Source organism: Myotis lucifugus, unplaced genomic scaffold, assembly GCF_000147115.1.
Source record: "Myotis lucifugus unplaced genomic scaffold, Myoluc2.0 scaffold_202, whole genome shotgun sequence".
Classification (NCBI taxonomy): domain Eukaryota; kingdom Metazoa; phylum Chordata; class Mammalia; order Chiroptera; family Vespertilionidae; genus Myotis; species Myotis lucifugus.
Genome location: NW_005871250.1, coordinates 192,613 through 209,830, shown reverse-complemented (window position 1 = coordinate 209,830; position 17,218 = coordinate 192,613). Strand labels below are relative to the sequence as shown.

Below are 17,218 nucleotides of genomic sequence, written 5' to 3'. Positions count from 1 at the left end.
TGCTAGTTCTATTTCACAGTTGGGTAAACTGGAAGCGTTAGTCATTAGCGGGCAGGTCACAGAGCTGATAAGGGACAGAGCCAGGTTTAAAACTCAGGCTTGGGGTCTGGCAATCAGTAGGAAGTTCTGAGCCCAGTTTGGCCCGGCTAACAGTGACTGAGGGACCTCAGGCAAATCACCTCTCACTTGGGTTCTTTAGAAAGTAGATCTGGACCTATCATCTTAGGTGATCCTCCCAGCAATCCCACGAGCTGGCTGGCCTCATTTACAGATGAGGAAACTGAGACCTGAGAGGGGCGACTTATCCAAGTCAAGCAGGCTGTTCAGCCGGGGCTCACACCTGGGAGTGAGGGCTCAGCCCTGTGCCTGCGCTCCCTGACTCACCACCTCTCTCATGGGGGTGACCCTGACGTTGAGAAGAGGGCCCGGTCAGGTGCCTAGCCAGCTGTGCTGGATGCTGGCTCTCCTGGGTCAGCTTCTGTCCCCACGCCCTCCCTCTCTGTTGGTGCAGCTTCCAAGTACACCAAAGTGGAGCAGCTCACCCTCCGGGAGCGGCTGGCCCGCATCAACACGCACACCCTCTCCAAGAAGACCACCCGGCTGAGCCAGCTGCTGAAGCAGGAGGCGGGGCTCGTGCTGAGGGTGAGCATGGGCAGGGGGAAGGGTCACATCTCAAGGGACAAGCAAGACTGTGCAGGGGTGGTCCAGGGTGCTCAGACTGCCTTCGGAGACGAGGAAGCGGAGGCTCAGGGAGGGACGTGGTTCCCAGCAGTGATAGGGGGCACAGGCGGAGTCGGCATCCCACTTGATTCTGTGGAGCCTGGGGAGGGCTTTCTCCGCTGCACCTTGTACCACTTTCTCTCTGGGACCTCTTTACACAGATAGCAGAGCTAATCTCTGGGTCTGGGCACGGACCTAGCTTTGCTTGATGGCTACCAATAGCAGCTCTGGCTGATTAAGTACTTACTGTGAACCAGGCACTACTTGGTCCACACAATGGAGTTGGTGTTCCTATTCCTCTCCCCCATCCCCCGCCCCCATTTTGCAGATGAGAGGCTCAGAGAGGGTCAAACACTTGCCCAAGGTCACACAGCTTGGAAGCAGGGGAACCAGGACTCATATGCTTGTGTATTTGATTCTGTGGTCTGAATACAAAACCACTAAGTTGCACTCCCTGCCTCTAATTGTCCCACTCAGCTTTGGGGCAGATCTGAGGAAAGGTGGTCCCCAGTGAAGACTTGGGGGTGCAGGTATATGGTGCACACTGCCCCCTTGTGGATTTTCATGGCTCTCACAAGAATAACTTGACTCTCAGACAGAAGACAAGGAATTTGATGACTTAGAAGAGAGGTTCCACTGGGTGTCGCTGTGTGTGACTGAGCTGAAGAACAATGTGGCAGCTTACCTGGACAATCTGGAGGTGAGGATCCTGCGGTTAATAGTGGGTGGGGCTGGGTTGGGCTCCCTGGGCAGAAGACGTGCAGGGCCCATCCGACAAGCTGGCAAAAATACCAGCTGCAGGAACCAAACGGAAGAGGTCTTCCCTGGCTGCAGGCCAGAAGAGGGCCCCGGGGCAGGCACTCCTCGGCCGACAGGCCATAGGACAGGGGCAGCTTCTGAGCCCATTGAGCTCTCGGGTTGGGGTTCCAACTGGGCAGGATAAAAATTCACTGGGGTCAGAACCCTCAGAAGAACCCTGTCAGACTGGCACCCAGAGCAGGGGCGGCAAACTCGGGTGCTTAAAGGGGCCAAGTAGGTAACATTACTGAGTGAAGTGTCCATGTATACAAAGCCTAATATCTGTTTATGAGACCTTTTTGGTAATTAAATCAACATGTAATAATATTTGGAATTTGAATGACTTGAATGAATGAATGAATGAATGAATGAATAAAATCTAAAGGGGCAGTTTTACTTGACTCAGGGGAGTGGTTGCTGTGGGCCCTGGTCAGCCAGTTCTGATTTTAAGGGGAAAAAAAGAAAACTGGAAATTCAGACTTTTAGGTGAAATCTCACAATGTGCCCATGGGAACAGCTAATGAAATGAAAATTTAAGTGTTATTCAGGACCAAGGAAATATATTTCTATAAACTGAATTCAGCCTACAGGAACAGCAGCTTGCATTCCCATCCAGCATGTTATTTTCCTTGTGCCAAAATCCCTGCTCATTCTTGTCATCGATGCTGACTCATTCCATCTACTGAGTCCCTCTTACGTGGCTTTGTTCTCAGGCATGTCCATTTGCGCAAACCCAGCTTTGGTCACACGATAATGGGCTATTTGGATAATGGGACTTGGGGTGGCATTACCGGAAGTACGTACAAGGAGGGGGGTGGTCGTTTCAGACTCCTCTGTAGACACATCTCCCTGCTTGTTCCTGCTTCATCCTGGCCCCCCAGTGGAAGGATCTGAGCAGCACAGGGAGAAGGAAGGGAAAACACTCCGGCTGTGAGGGAGAGAAGCCAGAGGCACAGGAGAGACGCTCTGGCTTTGTCGAGGAGGGTGATGTTTAGAGGCTTTCAGGCTGCATTTTCCTAGAGGCAGGACTTACGGGACAGATCCAGTGTGACATGGAATCCCACAGGGACAGAGTGGTTCCCTCCATTCATCCTCTGAGTCCAGGAAAAGCCTCTTTGGCTGGCAGGCTGCTAACATGGCAGAGGCAGTCTTGGGCTGGGAGCCGTCAGCAGGCAATGACATCCAGGCAGAACTTCATAATTTTGTTTTCACAGCAATTATTCTTCCATGACTATTTATGGCAGTTATTACTGGCTTTCCCTTTATGGTAGTGTCATAGATATTTGTTTTTTTAAATGCATTGTTTTAAGTAGGAATGCTTAGTTGATTTAAAGAAACGTTTTAATAGAACACGTGGAATATAGACATGGCAAAAAACTCCTAAGGGAGGAATGCAGATGTGTGAATTTGGGAAGCGCTGGAATAGGGAGAAAGATGTCGGTTTAGTATCTCTATTTTTTTAAAATATATTTTTATTGATTTCAGGGAGGAAGGGAAAAGGAAAGTGAGATAGGAACATCAATGATGAGAGAGAATCATTGATCGGCTGCCTCTTGCATGCCCCCTACTGGGGATCGATCCTGCAACCTGGACATGTGCCCTGACTGGTAATTGAACTGTGACCTCCTGGTTCATAGGTCGACGCTCAACCACTGAGCCACGAGAGCTGGGCTCAGCTTAGACAGTGGTTGGCAAACTGCGGCTCGGCAAACCTCGGCTCGCGAGCCACATGTGACTCTTTGGCCCCTTGAGTGTGACTCTTCCACAAAATACTGGCTCTTCCACAAAATACCGACTTTCTGCGCATGGGCCACGAAGTTTCAATTACACTGTACGTGTGCGCCTCGCACGTGGTATTTTGTGGAAGAGCCACACTCAAGGGGCCAAAGAGCCGCATGTGGCTCGCGAGTCATGGTTTGCCGACCACGGGAGGAGGAACTGTCTAATCAACCAAGGTGTCCAAGGACAGAATAGGATGTGCTTCCCTGTCACAGGGGATGTGCAGGCGGCCTGGACAGCCTCTTCAGGGGTCTGCTGCAGGGGAGGCTGGTGTGAGATGTCCATGACGGGCCATGATTTTCTGTCTCTCATTTGTCCTGGTCCAGGCTTTCCTCCGCTTCCGGCCGCAGCAATATGACCTGGACATGCCCGCGGGCCTGTGGGGCAGTACTGCAACCTGGCAAGAGACCTTCAGCTTCAGGCCTTCCCTGAGTTTGTGAGTGGAATTTCTCCCTTCCTCTTTCTTTTTTGGGCAGGTGACAGAACCTATAAGGATAATATTTAGATGCCAGGTCCTTCACACATTGTCACATCCATAACTACCCTGGGTAGTCAGCAAGGCAGAGATTATTTTTAGTGTTTTACCGATAAAAATAGCCCCAGCTAATGTTTACTGAGCCTCACTGTCTGCCAGGCACTGAGCTAAGCACTTCGCATTCTTCACCTCATTTAATCCTCACAGCACTGTTTACGGGCTTAGGGGCAGGTACTATTAATAGCCCCATTCTGCAAATGACAGCTGAGGCTCAGAGGGGCTGGCCACCCACGTTATTCTGATGGTCAGTGGCAAGCTTGGATCTGAGCCTCAAAGTCTATGCTTTTGACCACCACTCTATACCACATCTTTTTCATTATCCAAGCACAGTAACGATATTAAGAAGCGATATATTAGCCCTGGCCGGTTTTGCTCAGTGGATAGAGCATCAGCCTGCAGACTGAAAGGTCTCAGGTTCAATTCCAATCAAGGGCACATGCCCGGGTTTCAGGCTTAATCCCCAGTAGGGGGCATGCAGGAGGCAGCCAATCAATGATTCTCTCTCATCATTGATGATTCCCCCCTCCCTCTTCCTCTCTCTCTCTCTCTCTCTCTTTCTCTCTCTCTCGTTCCTTCCTCTCTGAAACCAATACAAATCTATTTTTTAAGAAAAGAGGTGACATATTAAATACCTATTCTGTTCCAGGCACTCTGCTAACCTCATTACCTGCACTGTCCCCATTTTTCAGATGGGCACACTGAGACCCAGAAAGGTTAGATAGCGTGCTAGAGGTCACAGCTAGTCAGTGGGGGCAGGACTGGAGCCCAGGCCTGCCTACCTTCAAAGTTCCCTTTTCCCGATGCCCACCCGCTGCCACCTCTTTCCTGGGCTCCCAAGCTCCCCTCTCCCACAGAAGCGGCGGCTGGAAGAGCTGGTGGGGCAGCCGCTGTGCAGCCTGGCCAAAGCCCTGGCCGGTCCTCAGAACCTGATCAAGAAACGTCTGGACAAACTACTGGACTTTGAGCGGCTGGAAGAGAAGCTGCTGGAGGAGGGCAGCGTGACCTACGAGGAGGAGGAGGCCCGGCACACGTACCAGGCACTCAATTCCCTGCTGGTGGCTGAGCTCCCGCAGTTTAACCAGCTGGCCGTGCAGTGGCTGGGCCAGATCCTGGGCACATTCATGGCTCTCCAGAGGGACCTTGCGAAGCAAGTGTTGCAGAGGGCAGAGAGCAGCCTGGCCCAGGTAAGGCCTCCGGGACGGGGGGCACCTCTGGGGAATAGCCAGGCAAGGCAGTGCAGCCCCTTCAGCCGTCTTTTGCAGAAGCTGGGAGGGAGGTTGGGCCTTCCAAACAGGCCATCAGGTGCTGAGGAGGAGGCTGTGGGAACCTTCTGGATCTCTCTCATGCCTGTTCTTCTTCCATTAGTAGAGTTGGATCATAAAAGCAAGGATGGAGTGGGAACTCAGGCCATTTCCAGGCTCTGGAGCTCAGAAGCAGAGAGGCTCTGCTAGGAGACTAGCACTTTACAGAGCCTGCCTCCTGGGGTGATGGATACAGCTGTTTCTCCTCTTTGAGGAGGGCTGGGACTATAGGCTTTTCTTCGTTTTGGCCCTCACAGCATTTAGTACCGAGTTCTCTCTCAAATACTCTTTTTGAATTGAATTAGGCCTGAACCGACTGCAGGAAGAAGCATTTATCTTTCCTAAAGGCAGAAGGGAAATCTGATTAGAGGATATTTTCATTCTCCTCCCGCCCTCTAGGGTTCTCTCCAGACCCCGTTGTATTAGGCTAGGATGTGCGGGGCTGGGGAGTGTTACAGATGCTGGTAGGGGAGGTCAACTCTATGAAAGCAGAAAGAGGGCACGTCTTGGTGGGTCCTGTAACGTAGAATGTTAGGGCCTGTCAGTGATTGATGGACTCATCCGTGGAGCCTGGGAAAGACCTGCATGTCTGTCTGCATCCTGGGGACGTGGGAAAGGAGGCGCTAAATCAGAATCAAGAGCAGCAAGTTTGTTAACAAAGAGGACGTGTCTTTGTTAGCTGTGGGGTCTCACTCACTCCTCGGTTATCTGATCAGAGTGCAGGAGATGCCGAACAGGGCCAAAGTCTCTGGGGAGTGTTATTCAGAACCCCTTGGGTTCCAGACCAGGCCAGGCGTAAAGAAGAATGTATTGTCTTGCATAACTGGGAGACCATGAGGGGATGGAGCCGGAGACTCAGCTGCATTCAGTACGAATTCAGTACCCAGCAGGGCTCAACTTCACTCCACCCCTCGCTCTGTCCCCTTTGGATTGGCTCTGTTCTCAGGCAGGCCTCTCTCTGTGCGGTGGGAGAGATGGCTCGTAACAGCTCCAAGCTCTTACCTTCCCATCTCAGAATCCAAAGGAAGAACGACCCTCTCATTCCCAGCCTTCATGGCCTAAATCTGATGGGAGGACTCCAATTGGCCCCACTTGGATCCATTGTCCGATCCTTGGACCAATCATGGGGCCTAGGAGAGGGGGTGCCGTGACTGCCACTTCTGTGGCTAGAGCACCACGATGGGCAGTTATATGGGACCCCCAGTGAAGGACACTTCCTCAAAGGAAAGTGGGGCGCTAGGGAGACGAAAACGACAGCTGACCAGGACACAAAGGCCCATCGTAACGCACCTGGGTTTACTGTGGGCTGACAGTGTCTGTCCCTGCCCAGCTGCCCCACCACCACCTCTCGGAGCCGGCCTTCAGGAAGCTGGTGGAGGACGCACTGGGCCAGACCGGTCACCAGCTTCGTTCCTTTCAAGAGAACTTCGAGAAAGTGCAGACACCTCCCACTGTTCAAGTAAGTGACCTCCTTGACCCTCTGTAAGGGGGTGAGGCTCAAGCCCCTACTTCCTCCCCCTTTTGTAATTTCAATGTTTCCTGTTACCCAGGGACACATTCTCCCTTTCCCTCTCTCCTTTCTCTCTGAGAGCTGTGGTGGGTGTGGGTGGGATTCACATTCCCATCCACACATGCTCTTTAAGGCCAATAAGCATCAGAGAACAGAACTCATGGGTCAAGAATAAGAAAGCCCAAACATTTTATGATTAAGTGAAATTAGGAATAATAATGAGCAAGTGGCATTTAACACCTCAAAACCTGGAACTTCTTCAAAATTTTCATCAAAATTTACCATCTCCTTATCACCTTCTCACTGAATCTGCTTCAAATACCAGCATTCAGAATGAGTAAAAAGTTTAAATAAGAAGTCATTTAAGTCCTGGCCAGTGTAGCTCAGTTGGTTGGAGCATCGTCCTGGATACTGAAAGGTCACTGGTTCGATTCCCGGTCAGAGCATATGCCCAGGTTGCAGGTTTGACCCTTTGTCGGGGTGCATGCGGGAGGTAACCAATCCAGGTTTGCCTCTCTTTTTCTCCCTCTCTCTTCCTCTCTTTCTAAAATTAATAAAAATATCCTCAGGCAAGGATTAAAAAAAAGAAAATTTACAAAAAAGACATTTAAATTTTCTTTTCACTATGGAATTTCTTAAAAATTAAAGTATAGTTGCTCTCGCCAGTTTCGCTGAGTGGGTAGAGCATCGGCCACAAACTGAAGGGTCTCGGGCCTGATCCGGTCAAGGGCACATACCTTGGTTGCAGGCTCGATCCCCAGCCTCAGTTGGGGTGTGCGCAGGAGGCAACCAATCGATGTGTCTCTCTCACATCAATGTTTCTCTCTCTGTCTCTCCCCCTCCCTTCCGCTCTCTCTAAAAATCAATGGAAAAATATCCTCTGGTGAGGATTAAAAAAAATTAAAGTATAGTTGACATACAATATTATATTAGTGTCTGGTGTATTCAAAATCTATATACCTTAAGATATAATCACCATGGTAAGACCATCTGTCAGGGTACAAAGTTATTATGATATTATTGAGTATATTCTCTGTGTTGTACGTTACATCCCGTGACTTATTTTAAATGCAGTTTGTATGCTCCATAATGGTTCACAAAACTTTGGATGGCCAAGTGCTGTTTTTGGTAAAGTATGTTTCTCTAAAATATGAGGAAAGGGTATCTTTCAGTCAGTCCACTTGACTATACCCACGTAGTGTATGTTTTAAAAGTGACGGAAGTAGCTGAAGGGATACGGGGCTCCCAGGGTTTCACATGTGAGATGTGAAGCGAAGGGTCAGGAGACACCCAAGGTTCCCCAGGAGGAAGAGGAGGCCCGGAGACACAGAGAGACGAGGAAAGGGGCCCAGCAGCGCTGGCCGATGCCGGCAGCCTTCGCACCTGTCCACAGGGCAGAGACCGGCAAAGACCATCGGAGATGCGTGTCCGCTCCGAGGGGTTGGGGCTGATACTCCTCGGACCACGGCTGTCCACTCCCCCCCACACTGAGGCTGCCCCGGCAGAGGTCTCTTGGGGGGTGACATGGGCCCTGCAACTCAGGGAGAGGAAGTGAGCAGAAAAGAAAGAATAGAGCAGCCCTCAATGGAATCACAGGAACCTCCCCCCTCTTTCTACTTAAATCAAAATGACAGGGGTGTGTGTGTGTGTGTGTGTGTGTGTGTGTGTGTGTGTGTGTGTGTTTACTGGAAAAGCAATCCATGCTAATTGCCCAAAAAAAGAGAAGACTTGGAAAAACAAAAGGAAGAAACAAATGGGAACATAATAATACCAGTGCGTGTTGAAAATTGGTGCGCGCACACACACACACACACACACACACAGACCCTCCTGTCTTATTTGGCTAAGGGAACAGAACCCACAGAAGTGAGGCGGCCCATCCAGGGACAGCTGCTGTCCTCTACACAGGTAGGCGCTGCCAGACTTGAGAAAGAAGGCACATATTTGCTACCCCACTGGCTTTCACACTCAGGTTAGCACCACCGGTCTGAAATAAGCGGCCCCATCGCCACACGTCCGTTTTAGGGCCTGTTTGAAACATTGGGTTCTCCTGGTTCTTGATCCTGACTCAGTGAACCCATTGGAGTATGGGCAGTGGCAGAGTCTGTGCCCACATGTCCCCGAGGGCATCTCTGTCTATCTCCCTATACCCAGCACCTCCCTACCCAGAAATAACTAACCACAGAAACATGGTGAGTGTAAATACATCCATATGTATATAGTAAGAGAAAGAGAATACACTGTAAACCTTTATGCAACATTTTCCCTTTCTTCTTTGTTTTATAAAAAGGGGACAGTCACCCCTGAGTCCCCTCTTGTTGATACTTTTGCTGGAAGCAGTGAATGAAAAACAAAGGTCCTGCCAGGAGATTGTGGGATGAGCTGAGTATTTCTCCCAGCGAGGTGGCAGCCCACTCGCTCCTGTGTTTCTGCTGCACCATTCACAAGGCTCACCGTGCCCAGTAAACACGTGTAGGGGCCCAGTAAATACTGGTGGACTGAAAAGTCACGGGGTAAAGGGCAGCATTCCCTTCCGCCCCACGTGTGGGAGGGCTCCCTGTGTCTGCCCTGTGCTGGCTGAGGTGCCCGATGAGTAAGGTCTGGTGCCGCATGAAGCTCACCATCAAATGGGTTGAAAGATCCATACCAGGCACCTCCCTGAGGGTCAACTTAGCCTGGTGCTAGGGGCAGGATTTAGAGCACCTAAACTGGAGCTCTGGGACTGAGCAATTTCAGAACCTGAAAGTAGAACTTGGAAAACTCCAGAAGGTTAGACCTGGCAGGGATTTCATTTTATTTTTTTGTTACTCCTCACCTGAGGATATTTTTCCATTGATTTTTAGGGAGAGTAGAAGAGAGAGGGAAGGACAGAAACATCGATGTGAGAGAAACCCATGGATTGGTTGCCTCCTGCATGCGTCCTGACCAGAGTCTGAGCGGAGGAGGAGCCTGCAACCAAGGCATGTGCCCTTGACCAGAATCGAACCTGGGACTCTTTGGTCCTCAGGCCGATGCTCTAACCACTGAGCAAAAACAGGCTAGGGATTTTAGAGGTTAAATGAGGTAAGATCCCTTGGATACCAATTGCATGTGTTTCTCATCTGGCCCAGCTGCCTAGTAGGCAGGGGACTGTGGGGCAGATGTTGGCCCCAGCTTTGACACGCTAACTCAAGCACTGCCTCTATCCCTCCTCTCCCCAGCCGCTCCTGCCAGGGGCTGAGCGTCAGGTGCAGGCTCTCCTGACCAAGTATGGCCCGGGAAAGCTGTACCAGGTGACAAGCAACACCAGCGGGTCTCGGACTCTGGACCTGTCATTGCCTCGGGGCCAAATCGTGGGCCTCCTTCAAAACAAGGACACCAAAGGCAACAGCAGCCGCTGGCTGGTGGACACTGGGGGTATGTGGGACTTGGTGGGCCCTTCCCCTCCCTCTGGGAAAACCACCCAACAGGACCAGTGGGAGACACAGGTGCCCTCAGAGGTCAGAGTCTGGCCATGCACATCCAAGGTGGGAATTGAGCCCAGGTGAAATGCAGGGCCTGGAGCATAGCCAGATCAGGGTGGTGCATGAAAGGCCAAAAAGGAGTTCAGTCTTTTGCTGCCACATCTGCTATCAGGCACCCTGTGTGCTGGACGCTCTGTAAGGGAGACAAGGACCCTGCCTTGGGGACCTCACAGACCAGGGGGGTGGGCAGAACTTCAGCATCACCCTGAGAGACAGAGAAGGGGGTGCTTGGATCCGGCTACGTGGACAGACGTCTGATGTCCAGAATGAGGGCGAGTTTCCTGTGCACTGGTCACACCCTGAGGGTGTGGAAGGGACACCATGAACCCAGGAAGAGATGGACCAGGAGGGAAGGAGAACCATGAACCCAGAAAGAGATGGACCAGGAGGGAAGGAGAACCATGAACCCAGAAAGAGATGGACCAGGAGGGAAGGGGCACCATGAATCCAGGAAGAGATGGATCTTCCAGAGAATATGTGACCCAGAGGCTGGGGGTCACACAGGAGGATGGGAGGGTCTGTGCACAGTTCCCCCCACCAGACAGTTCATTACCATTGCTACTTAAGGATATTAATTTTATTGGGAAAAATAACTAGGATATAAACCCATGACTTTATTTATTATTGTATAGTACAAGACCAGATTTTAAAAAGTGAGTCTATGAAAACATTAAGAAAACAGGATAAATCCAGCAGAAATGCTGGAAGAACAGTCTCATGACTCAGCTGAAAAGAACTGAGTGGGGATTAAAGCGAGGCTCCCGGGTGGCGAGGACTGAGCGTGGACCCAATCCCAACACTGAACTCGCTGCGTAAAGCGGGAGAAGGGTCGCAGCTCCCCCAGCCGGGCGCGCTCAGCAGTAAAACGGGTGGTTGGTGTGACGACTAGATGCTCAGTGCGGGACCTGGCACTAGGGTGGCCGTTCCTAACGACAGCAGCCAGGGCAGCACTGGAGTAGTTGCCACATGAGAAGGAACCGGGCACTTGGAGAAGAGAAAGGCCGTGTCTGCCTCGTGGGAAAGGCTGTCCTGGGCGGGGAAGCAGCTGCCTCAGGGGAAAGGGACCCGAGGTGCAGTTTTCATCCCAGACTGAGGAGAACTTGTTCTCTCTGTCAGTGTTCAGAACCGAGTGGGTCGCCTCAGGAGGGGATGAGCTACCTGTCCCTGGGGGTGTGCAAGCAGAAGGTAGAGGCAGCGTGTGCAGGGGGTCGGGGGTGGGGGCTGAGAGGTTCCTAGATGTCCCTTTAGTGCTGAGAAGCTGTGTTGGATGCATTGACATCCATGCACGGCAGTGACTTCCTCTCCCACTCGAGGTGGTGGAGAAGGTGGCCTGTAGCCAGTTCACGTTTGGTATGTCTGCAGGACATCGAGGGTACGTGCCAGCGGGGAAACTGGAGCCCTACCAGATCGTCCCCCGGGAGGAGAAGCTCAGGGGGCAGGCGGGGCCTCGCGAGGACTCCCGGCATCCGACACCGGAGCCCAGCCCAGCCCTAGTTGCCTCTGTCCCAGCCGCGACCCAGGTGAGTTGGGGAGTGGAGGGGGGCTTGCCTGGAGGGGGGCTCTGATATTTCTCCTCTCTGGAGGGGCCACTACCAATGAGTCTGGGGCCTTGATTGGTGGCCACAGCAGTGTCCTGGCCAGGGGTGGGACCCAGAGAAAGGACGTGCCAGTGCGTGCTCCCACATGTAGTTAGACGCAGAAAGCCGTGTAGTGTGTGACGGTATGCACATCAAATGTTCAGAGACAGAAAGACCAGCGGTTGGCAGGGGCTGAGGGAGGGAGGGATGGAAAGTGACCACTAACTAGTGTGGGGTTTCCTTTTGGGGCGATGAGGATGTTCTGGAATTCGACAGTAGTGATGGTCACACAGCCATGTGAACACATTAAAAACTACCTGTGTGATTTTGAATAAAACTCTTAACTTCTCTGAGTCTCAGTTTCCCTATCTGAAAAACGGGGCAAATAGAGTCATAGAATTGTGACAGTCAAGACCAGGCAAAGCGCTAGGACAGAGCCTGCCTCATTGTGGGTGTCAGCGGTGGGAGCCCCAGAAACAGAAAGACCTCGGATGTGCTTGGGAGGCGATGCTTGCCCAGCAGTGGGGGCTGATGGGCTGGGAGGGATCAACAGCCTTCCTGGGGGTGTCTGTCTGTCTTCCCACCCTGACCATGGCTGTCACTCCCACGTTCCAGGTGGTCGCCATGTACCCCTTTGTGGCCAGAAACAGCCACGAAGTGAGTCTGCAGGCAGGCCAGCCGGTGACTGTCCTGGAGGCCCCGGACAAGAAGGGGAACCCGGAATGGAGCCTCGTGGAGGTGGACGGACGGAGGGGATATGTGCCTTCCAGCTTCCTGGCCAGGGCCCCGAGCCCGGCTCCCTGGGGCTGGAGTCTGCCCCCCTAGGCTGCCCTCCTTGGAGTCCAAGTTGCCAAGGGATGAGGAGGATTAGAGGCTGTGACCCCAGGAGGGAAGAGAAGAAAGAGAAGGCAGGGTGGAGGGGAGAGCAGGCCAGCGTGGGGTGAAGGGCACCCAGGAGGCAGCCAGAAGAGCTGGGCGCTGCCCTTGCACAATGCCTGGCGTGGGCGGGCACGGAAGGCTCCAGCCAGGACGGCTTATTTGTCTTCAGGAGGAGGTTGTTCCAGCCTGGAGTCGCAGCATGGAGGATGGCAGGTCAAGTTGATAAGGATTTGCCGTCGCCAATGGCCAGTCCTACCGGGGCCCCCATCTGGGCCTGTCCATGGAGAGGGCCGCCCAGGTGAAGGTCACCCGTGTGCTGTGTGGGTGTAGGGAGGGGCGCCGGAGAAGCCCAGGGCTGCTGGCCTGACAGTTCACTTCCTGCATGTGGTCCAGGAGGCACCGCAGCTGACCGGTCGGTCGTCTCTATTTCTCCCTGCTGGGAGTGAGCTGTCCTGGGCAGTGAGCCCCTGAGAGCCCTCTCTAGTTGGGAAGCAGGTTCTTGTTGGGGCAGCGGGAGGTTCCCAGGACAGTCTTGCCCAGGCCTGGGCGTGGGTGTGGCCAAGTCACAGTTCTGGAATGTGTGTAGGTACATTCAGAGCCCGTGCCAGGGGAGAGATTTGGAGGGTGTGTGAGGTGGGGTGTGCGAGGCTGTTGCCAAGCAGTTGCACACCGTTGCTGTGTTCTCTGAATAGGGCACAAAGGGACATGCAAATCACAGAGGACACTGAAGCAGGTGACTACAGGCCCGGTGGGCGGGGAGGTTAGGTCATGGCTTGGTTTCCTGTTTCTGGAAGCAGGGGACCCCGGTGGTTTCAGGAGGCCACTGAGGGCCTGGGGCAACAGTGGACGGATGCCAGGTGACTGTGGGACCTTCCACTTAGGACACAACCTCAGGTTTCCCATCCACAAAGCCCTAACTCACAGGATTGCGGTGAGAATAGCATGAGGCGAAGGGCATGGAAGCAAATTGTGAAGCGCATATAAATGTAAGTTACCGTCGGTAGCAGGATGTGCCGGAAGTGGTCTCAGGTTGGCCCCCACATCAGCATTCATTCTGCTACTTCCTGTGCCCACGGCAGGCATTATTAGTCCACGCGGCGTCCTTTCCCATAAACCCAGGGTCTGCCACAGGCTCCTTCTCAATGCTGCAGTCCAGTAGCCAAGCTCGTGAACTTGGTGAGATCAAACCTATTGTCATGGCTTCCTAGAACCTGGAAATGGAAGCCCCTCAATAAAAACTGACCCACTGGGGCAATTCTGGGTGCAGCTGCTGTTGAATCACCTCTAGGATGTCACTGTGGGCGGAGATAAATTGCGAGGCTCACAGAAGAACACAAGGGTGACCCAGCACGATCTTGAATACAAACGACAAGATTTGGGGCCAACCCAAGTTAGTGTGTAAAAACAGGTGGCAGTTGAGACTTCTTTCCAAGAACATCTCTATGTGGTTATAACTGCAGTGCCTGGATTTTAGAGGGCTTTTAAGATGTATATACACGTCTGTGCCAGACAGTCTGCACCTCACCTCTCTGGGCTTGTGAAAGCGTGAAGAATGCATAATGCAAGGGAAGCTGGTCCCCACAATTCCTTTCCCAGCTCCAGTTCACTTTATAAGATGCTCTTGACTCATTTTCCGTTCTCTCTCCTGCTCAGATTTCCGATACAAACAGGAAGCAGAGGGGAGCAGATAAAATAAGAAATCCATGTGTGGTCCCACAGTACTTACCGAGAGCCTGCCCTGGGCTGGAACCCTGGCTCAGGGTTTCTCAGCGCAGCTGCTCACCGCAGTCACCTGGGCAGCTTCCCACTGTGCCTCAAGCCAGGACCCCACCCGGAGATTCTGATGGAATTGGCCGGGGGGTGGTCTGAGCCTCAGGACCTCAGGACGCTCCCCAGGTGCTTTAGTGTGCAGCCAGGTTGGGAACCTCTGCCCTAGGCACGCAGTGGTGGACGAGAGAGTCCTGGGGTCGGAAATGGCCACAAGCTGTAAGCCAGGACGTGCCCCTCTGAGCCTTGTGCCAGCGCAGAGGTTCTGAACAGGCAGCTGCAGAGATGATGTGAAACAGGACAGCCTGTTCTGTCAGGTCCCAGAATGTATATTTATTAAGTGCCATTAAAAGGGACCTGAACAAAATTGGATGTTCTTGTAGGTACAAGGGAGGAAACGGAAATACACTTGGAACTAAATGGATCTCATGAAGGGAAAATAAAAATGTATCAGTAGCACATGGATATGGTTTCTCGTGGACCAGGGGATGAGATTGAAAGTCACTGAAGGGTGAGAAAATGCATATTGAGAAGATGGAGAATGGCCTGAATTTTCCCCAGGAGACTCTGCATTATGTGCTCCTTCTCCCCCCCAACCCCCCACCCCCCAAATGCCTAGGACCACTGCACTGTGTCTTGTTTATTTCACTGTTGAGCTTGCTAAGGTATTTGCCTGTGAACCGAACAAATCTTCTAAGAGTGGAAGACCGACCACAGGGGTGTCCCTTGCTCCCTGCAGCGGAGTGACCCCTCTTTAACCTTTTGGGCCCCAGCCCAGTTTTGGACATGAGGACAAGATGACAATATCAAAGGAAGGATGAGTGGATTCTTGGTTCATGTGATGAGCTCTAGCTTGGTGAATAACTGATGTGAACCAATGGGAATAAAGGACTTCAAAGATAAAAATGCCTCTTGAATTTGTGTGACTCTAACCATTGGACAGTCAGAGTCCCCTGGGTGACATTTGTTCTCTGGGCACTTGGTACACCTAAAAATGGCACCTCATTCATTCGTGTGTTCACTAAGGAGTGTCTACAGGACACCTTTGGCGCCTCCTGGAGTCGGCCTTAGCTGCTGGGAATACAGCAAGAAGTCAGACAGATGGGGGCCTTGTCCTCCCAAAGCCCACAGTCTGGTGAGAAAGGCAAGTCAACAGTCAGTTACATGCAGTGTGAGTGTTAGGGCAATAATAGACACCACCAGAGCCCAGGGGGAAGGGAGGAGAGGGGGGTCGGTGTCCAGCCCTGACTCAGACCTGGCGGCTAAGGAAGGCTTCCTGAGAGAAGTGATAGCCAAGCTGAGGGTAACGAGGGTTGAGTGAAGGTGGGAGGGAGGGCATGTGCCAAGGCCCAGAGGTAAGAGCTAGCACTGTTGGTCAGGAAACTGAAATGCTGTGGCGCGAGAACATGGTGTGTGTAGGGGTGGTGGATGCAGTGAGAGATGGTATAGGGAGGTCAGCATGGTGAGAAGCTTTGGTTTTCTGAGGGCTATGCAGGGGGGGTGGGGGCACTAAAAGGTTTAAAGTAGAGCAGTGACAGGCCCAGGGCTGTATGTTAGGATGTAAGCTCTGGTTCATCCTGGAAGCTCCCTAAGGGTGCACGAGCCTCAGGTAAGGGAGGTTCTATACCCGTTGCTCAGATTAACATGCCAGAGGGGAGGGGAACACAGAAGCCCTGCCTCTGAGGAACCTCCCAGCCAGCTGGAGAGCCAAGACATACGAGCATCACAGTTACCTGGCCCCACAGGCCAGGAGACAAGAGGGAGGTTTGAGGGGGCTGAGGTGGTCACGGAGGCGTCTTGGAAGAGTTGGGGCAGGTGCTGGGCCATGTGAGGTAAGTAGGACCAGAGAAGGTGAAGGGAAAAGAGAGGCCTTCTCGGGCCTGGGAGGTCGTGTGGCGGTGTGAGAGTGTCCAGAACTTTGCCTTAGAAAACCCGAGTTCAAGGCCTACCTGCCCACCGGCAGTAGCAAACACACTTACCTGCATGTGAAGATGGATGAGGTCCCCAGTCTCCCCTGCCCTCCCCGGTCGGTTCCAACCTGCTCATTGTGGAGTTCTGGTTTATCTCTAGGAGTCCTGGCTCCCTTCGCCAGGACCCAACTTCCAGTGTAGAAGAGTCCGTGTAGGGCCTGTTGTGGCAGGGAAGAGACTAAATACCATGGACCAGGGTGCAGGCAGAGCTGGTTTCCACTCCTGGCAACATCACAAGGAGCTAGGATCCCGAACAACCCATTCACTGAACCTTGCTCATGTGTTTCCTCTTACCTGTGTATGTATGTATATATGTGTTACTTTTTTCAATTACATTTGATATTATTTTGTGTACAGCTTAGTAGTTAGACGATCGTATACTTTACAGGGTGTTCCCCCAGAGCTCATCTGTTTTCTTATTGGTAATTTCTGAACTTACCCTTTCTGATTTCTCATCTGTAAAATGGGTACAATTCCTGTTCTCACAGGGTGGATGAGAGGAGTAAATGAAAGAAATGGTATCACATGAGGAGCATCACGGCTGTGCCATGAGGAAATGTGAACTGTGACCACCAGGTGGCAGCAGGGCTCTACAATTCAGCTGTGGGAGGACCCGCGGCTCCATGGAGTCAAACTGGGCAGGTGGTGCAAATCAGAGGCAGGACCAGGTGAAAGACGTTAGGGAGCGGTGGAGACTGTGCTGCTCCCAAGCATACAGGCTCAGAAAGAGGGAGCGGCTTCCTGGCTCCAGCCTCTGTTGCCACATCAGGATGAGGGCCCAGTGGTTGCCAAGATAAGTCTGGCTTTTCAAGAGAAGCCACAAACCAGATGAGAGAGAGAGAGAGAGAGAGAGAGAGAGAGAGAGAGAGAGAGAGAGAG

General features: G+C 52.4%; 1 protein-coding gene across 1 annotated transcript in view; it reads left to right on the top strand.

The window, feature by feature from the left end:
* The window catches only part of ARHGEF37 (Rho guanine nucleotide exchange factor 37), a 34,727-nt gene extending 19,452 nt beyond the window's left edge, over positions 1-15,275 (top strand). Inside the window, 9 exon segments of the mRNA XM_014463195.2 lie at positions 512-642; positions 1,316-1,420; positions 3,624-3,666; positions 3,669-3,733; positions 4,687-5,016; positions 6,464-6,592; positions 9,844-10,039; positions 11,509-11,666; positions 12,339-15,275. Of these exon segments, the coding sequence (XP_014318681.1) occupies positions 512-642; positions 1,316-1,420; positions 3,624-3,666; positions 3,669-3,733; positions 4,687-5,016; positions 6,464-6,592; positions 9,844-10,039; positions 11,509-11,666; positions 12,339-12,548 (1,367 nt within the window). The 3' untranslated portion in view covers positions 12,549-15,275.
* Positions 15,276-17,218: the final 1,943 nt, after the last annotated feature.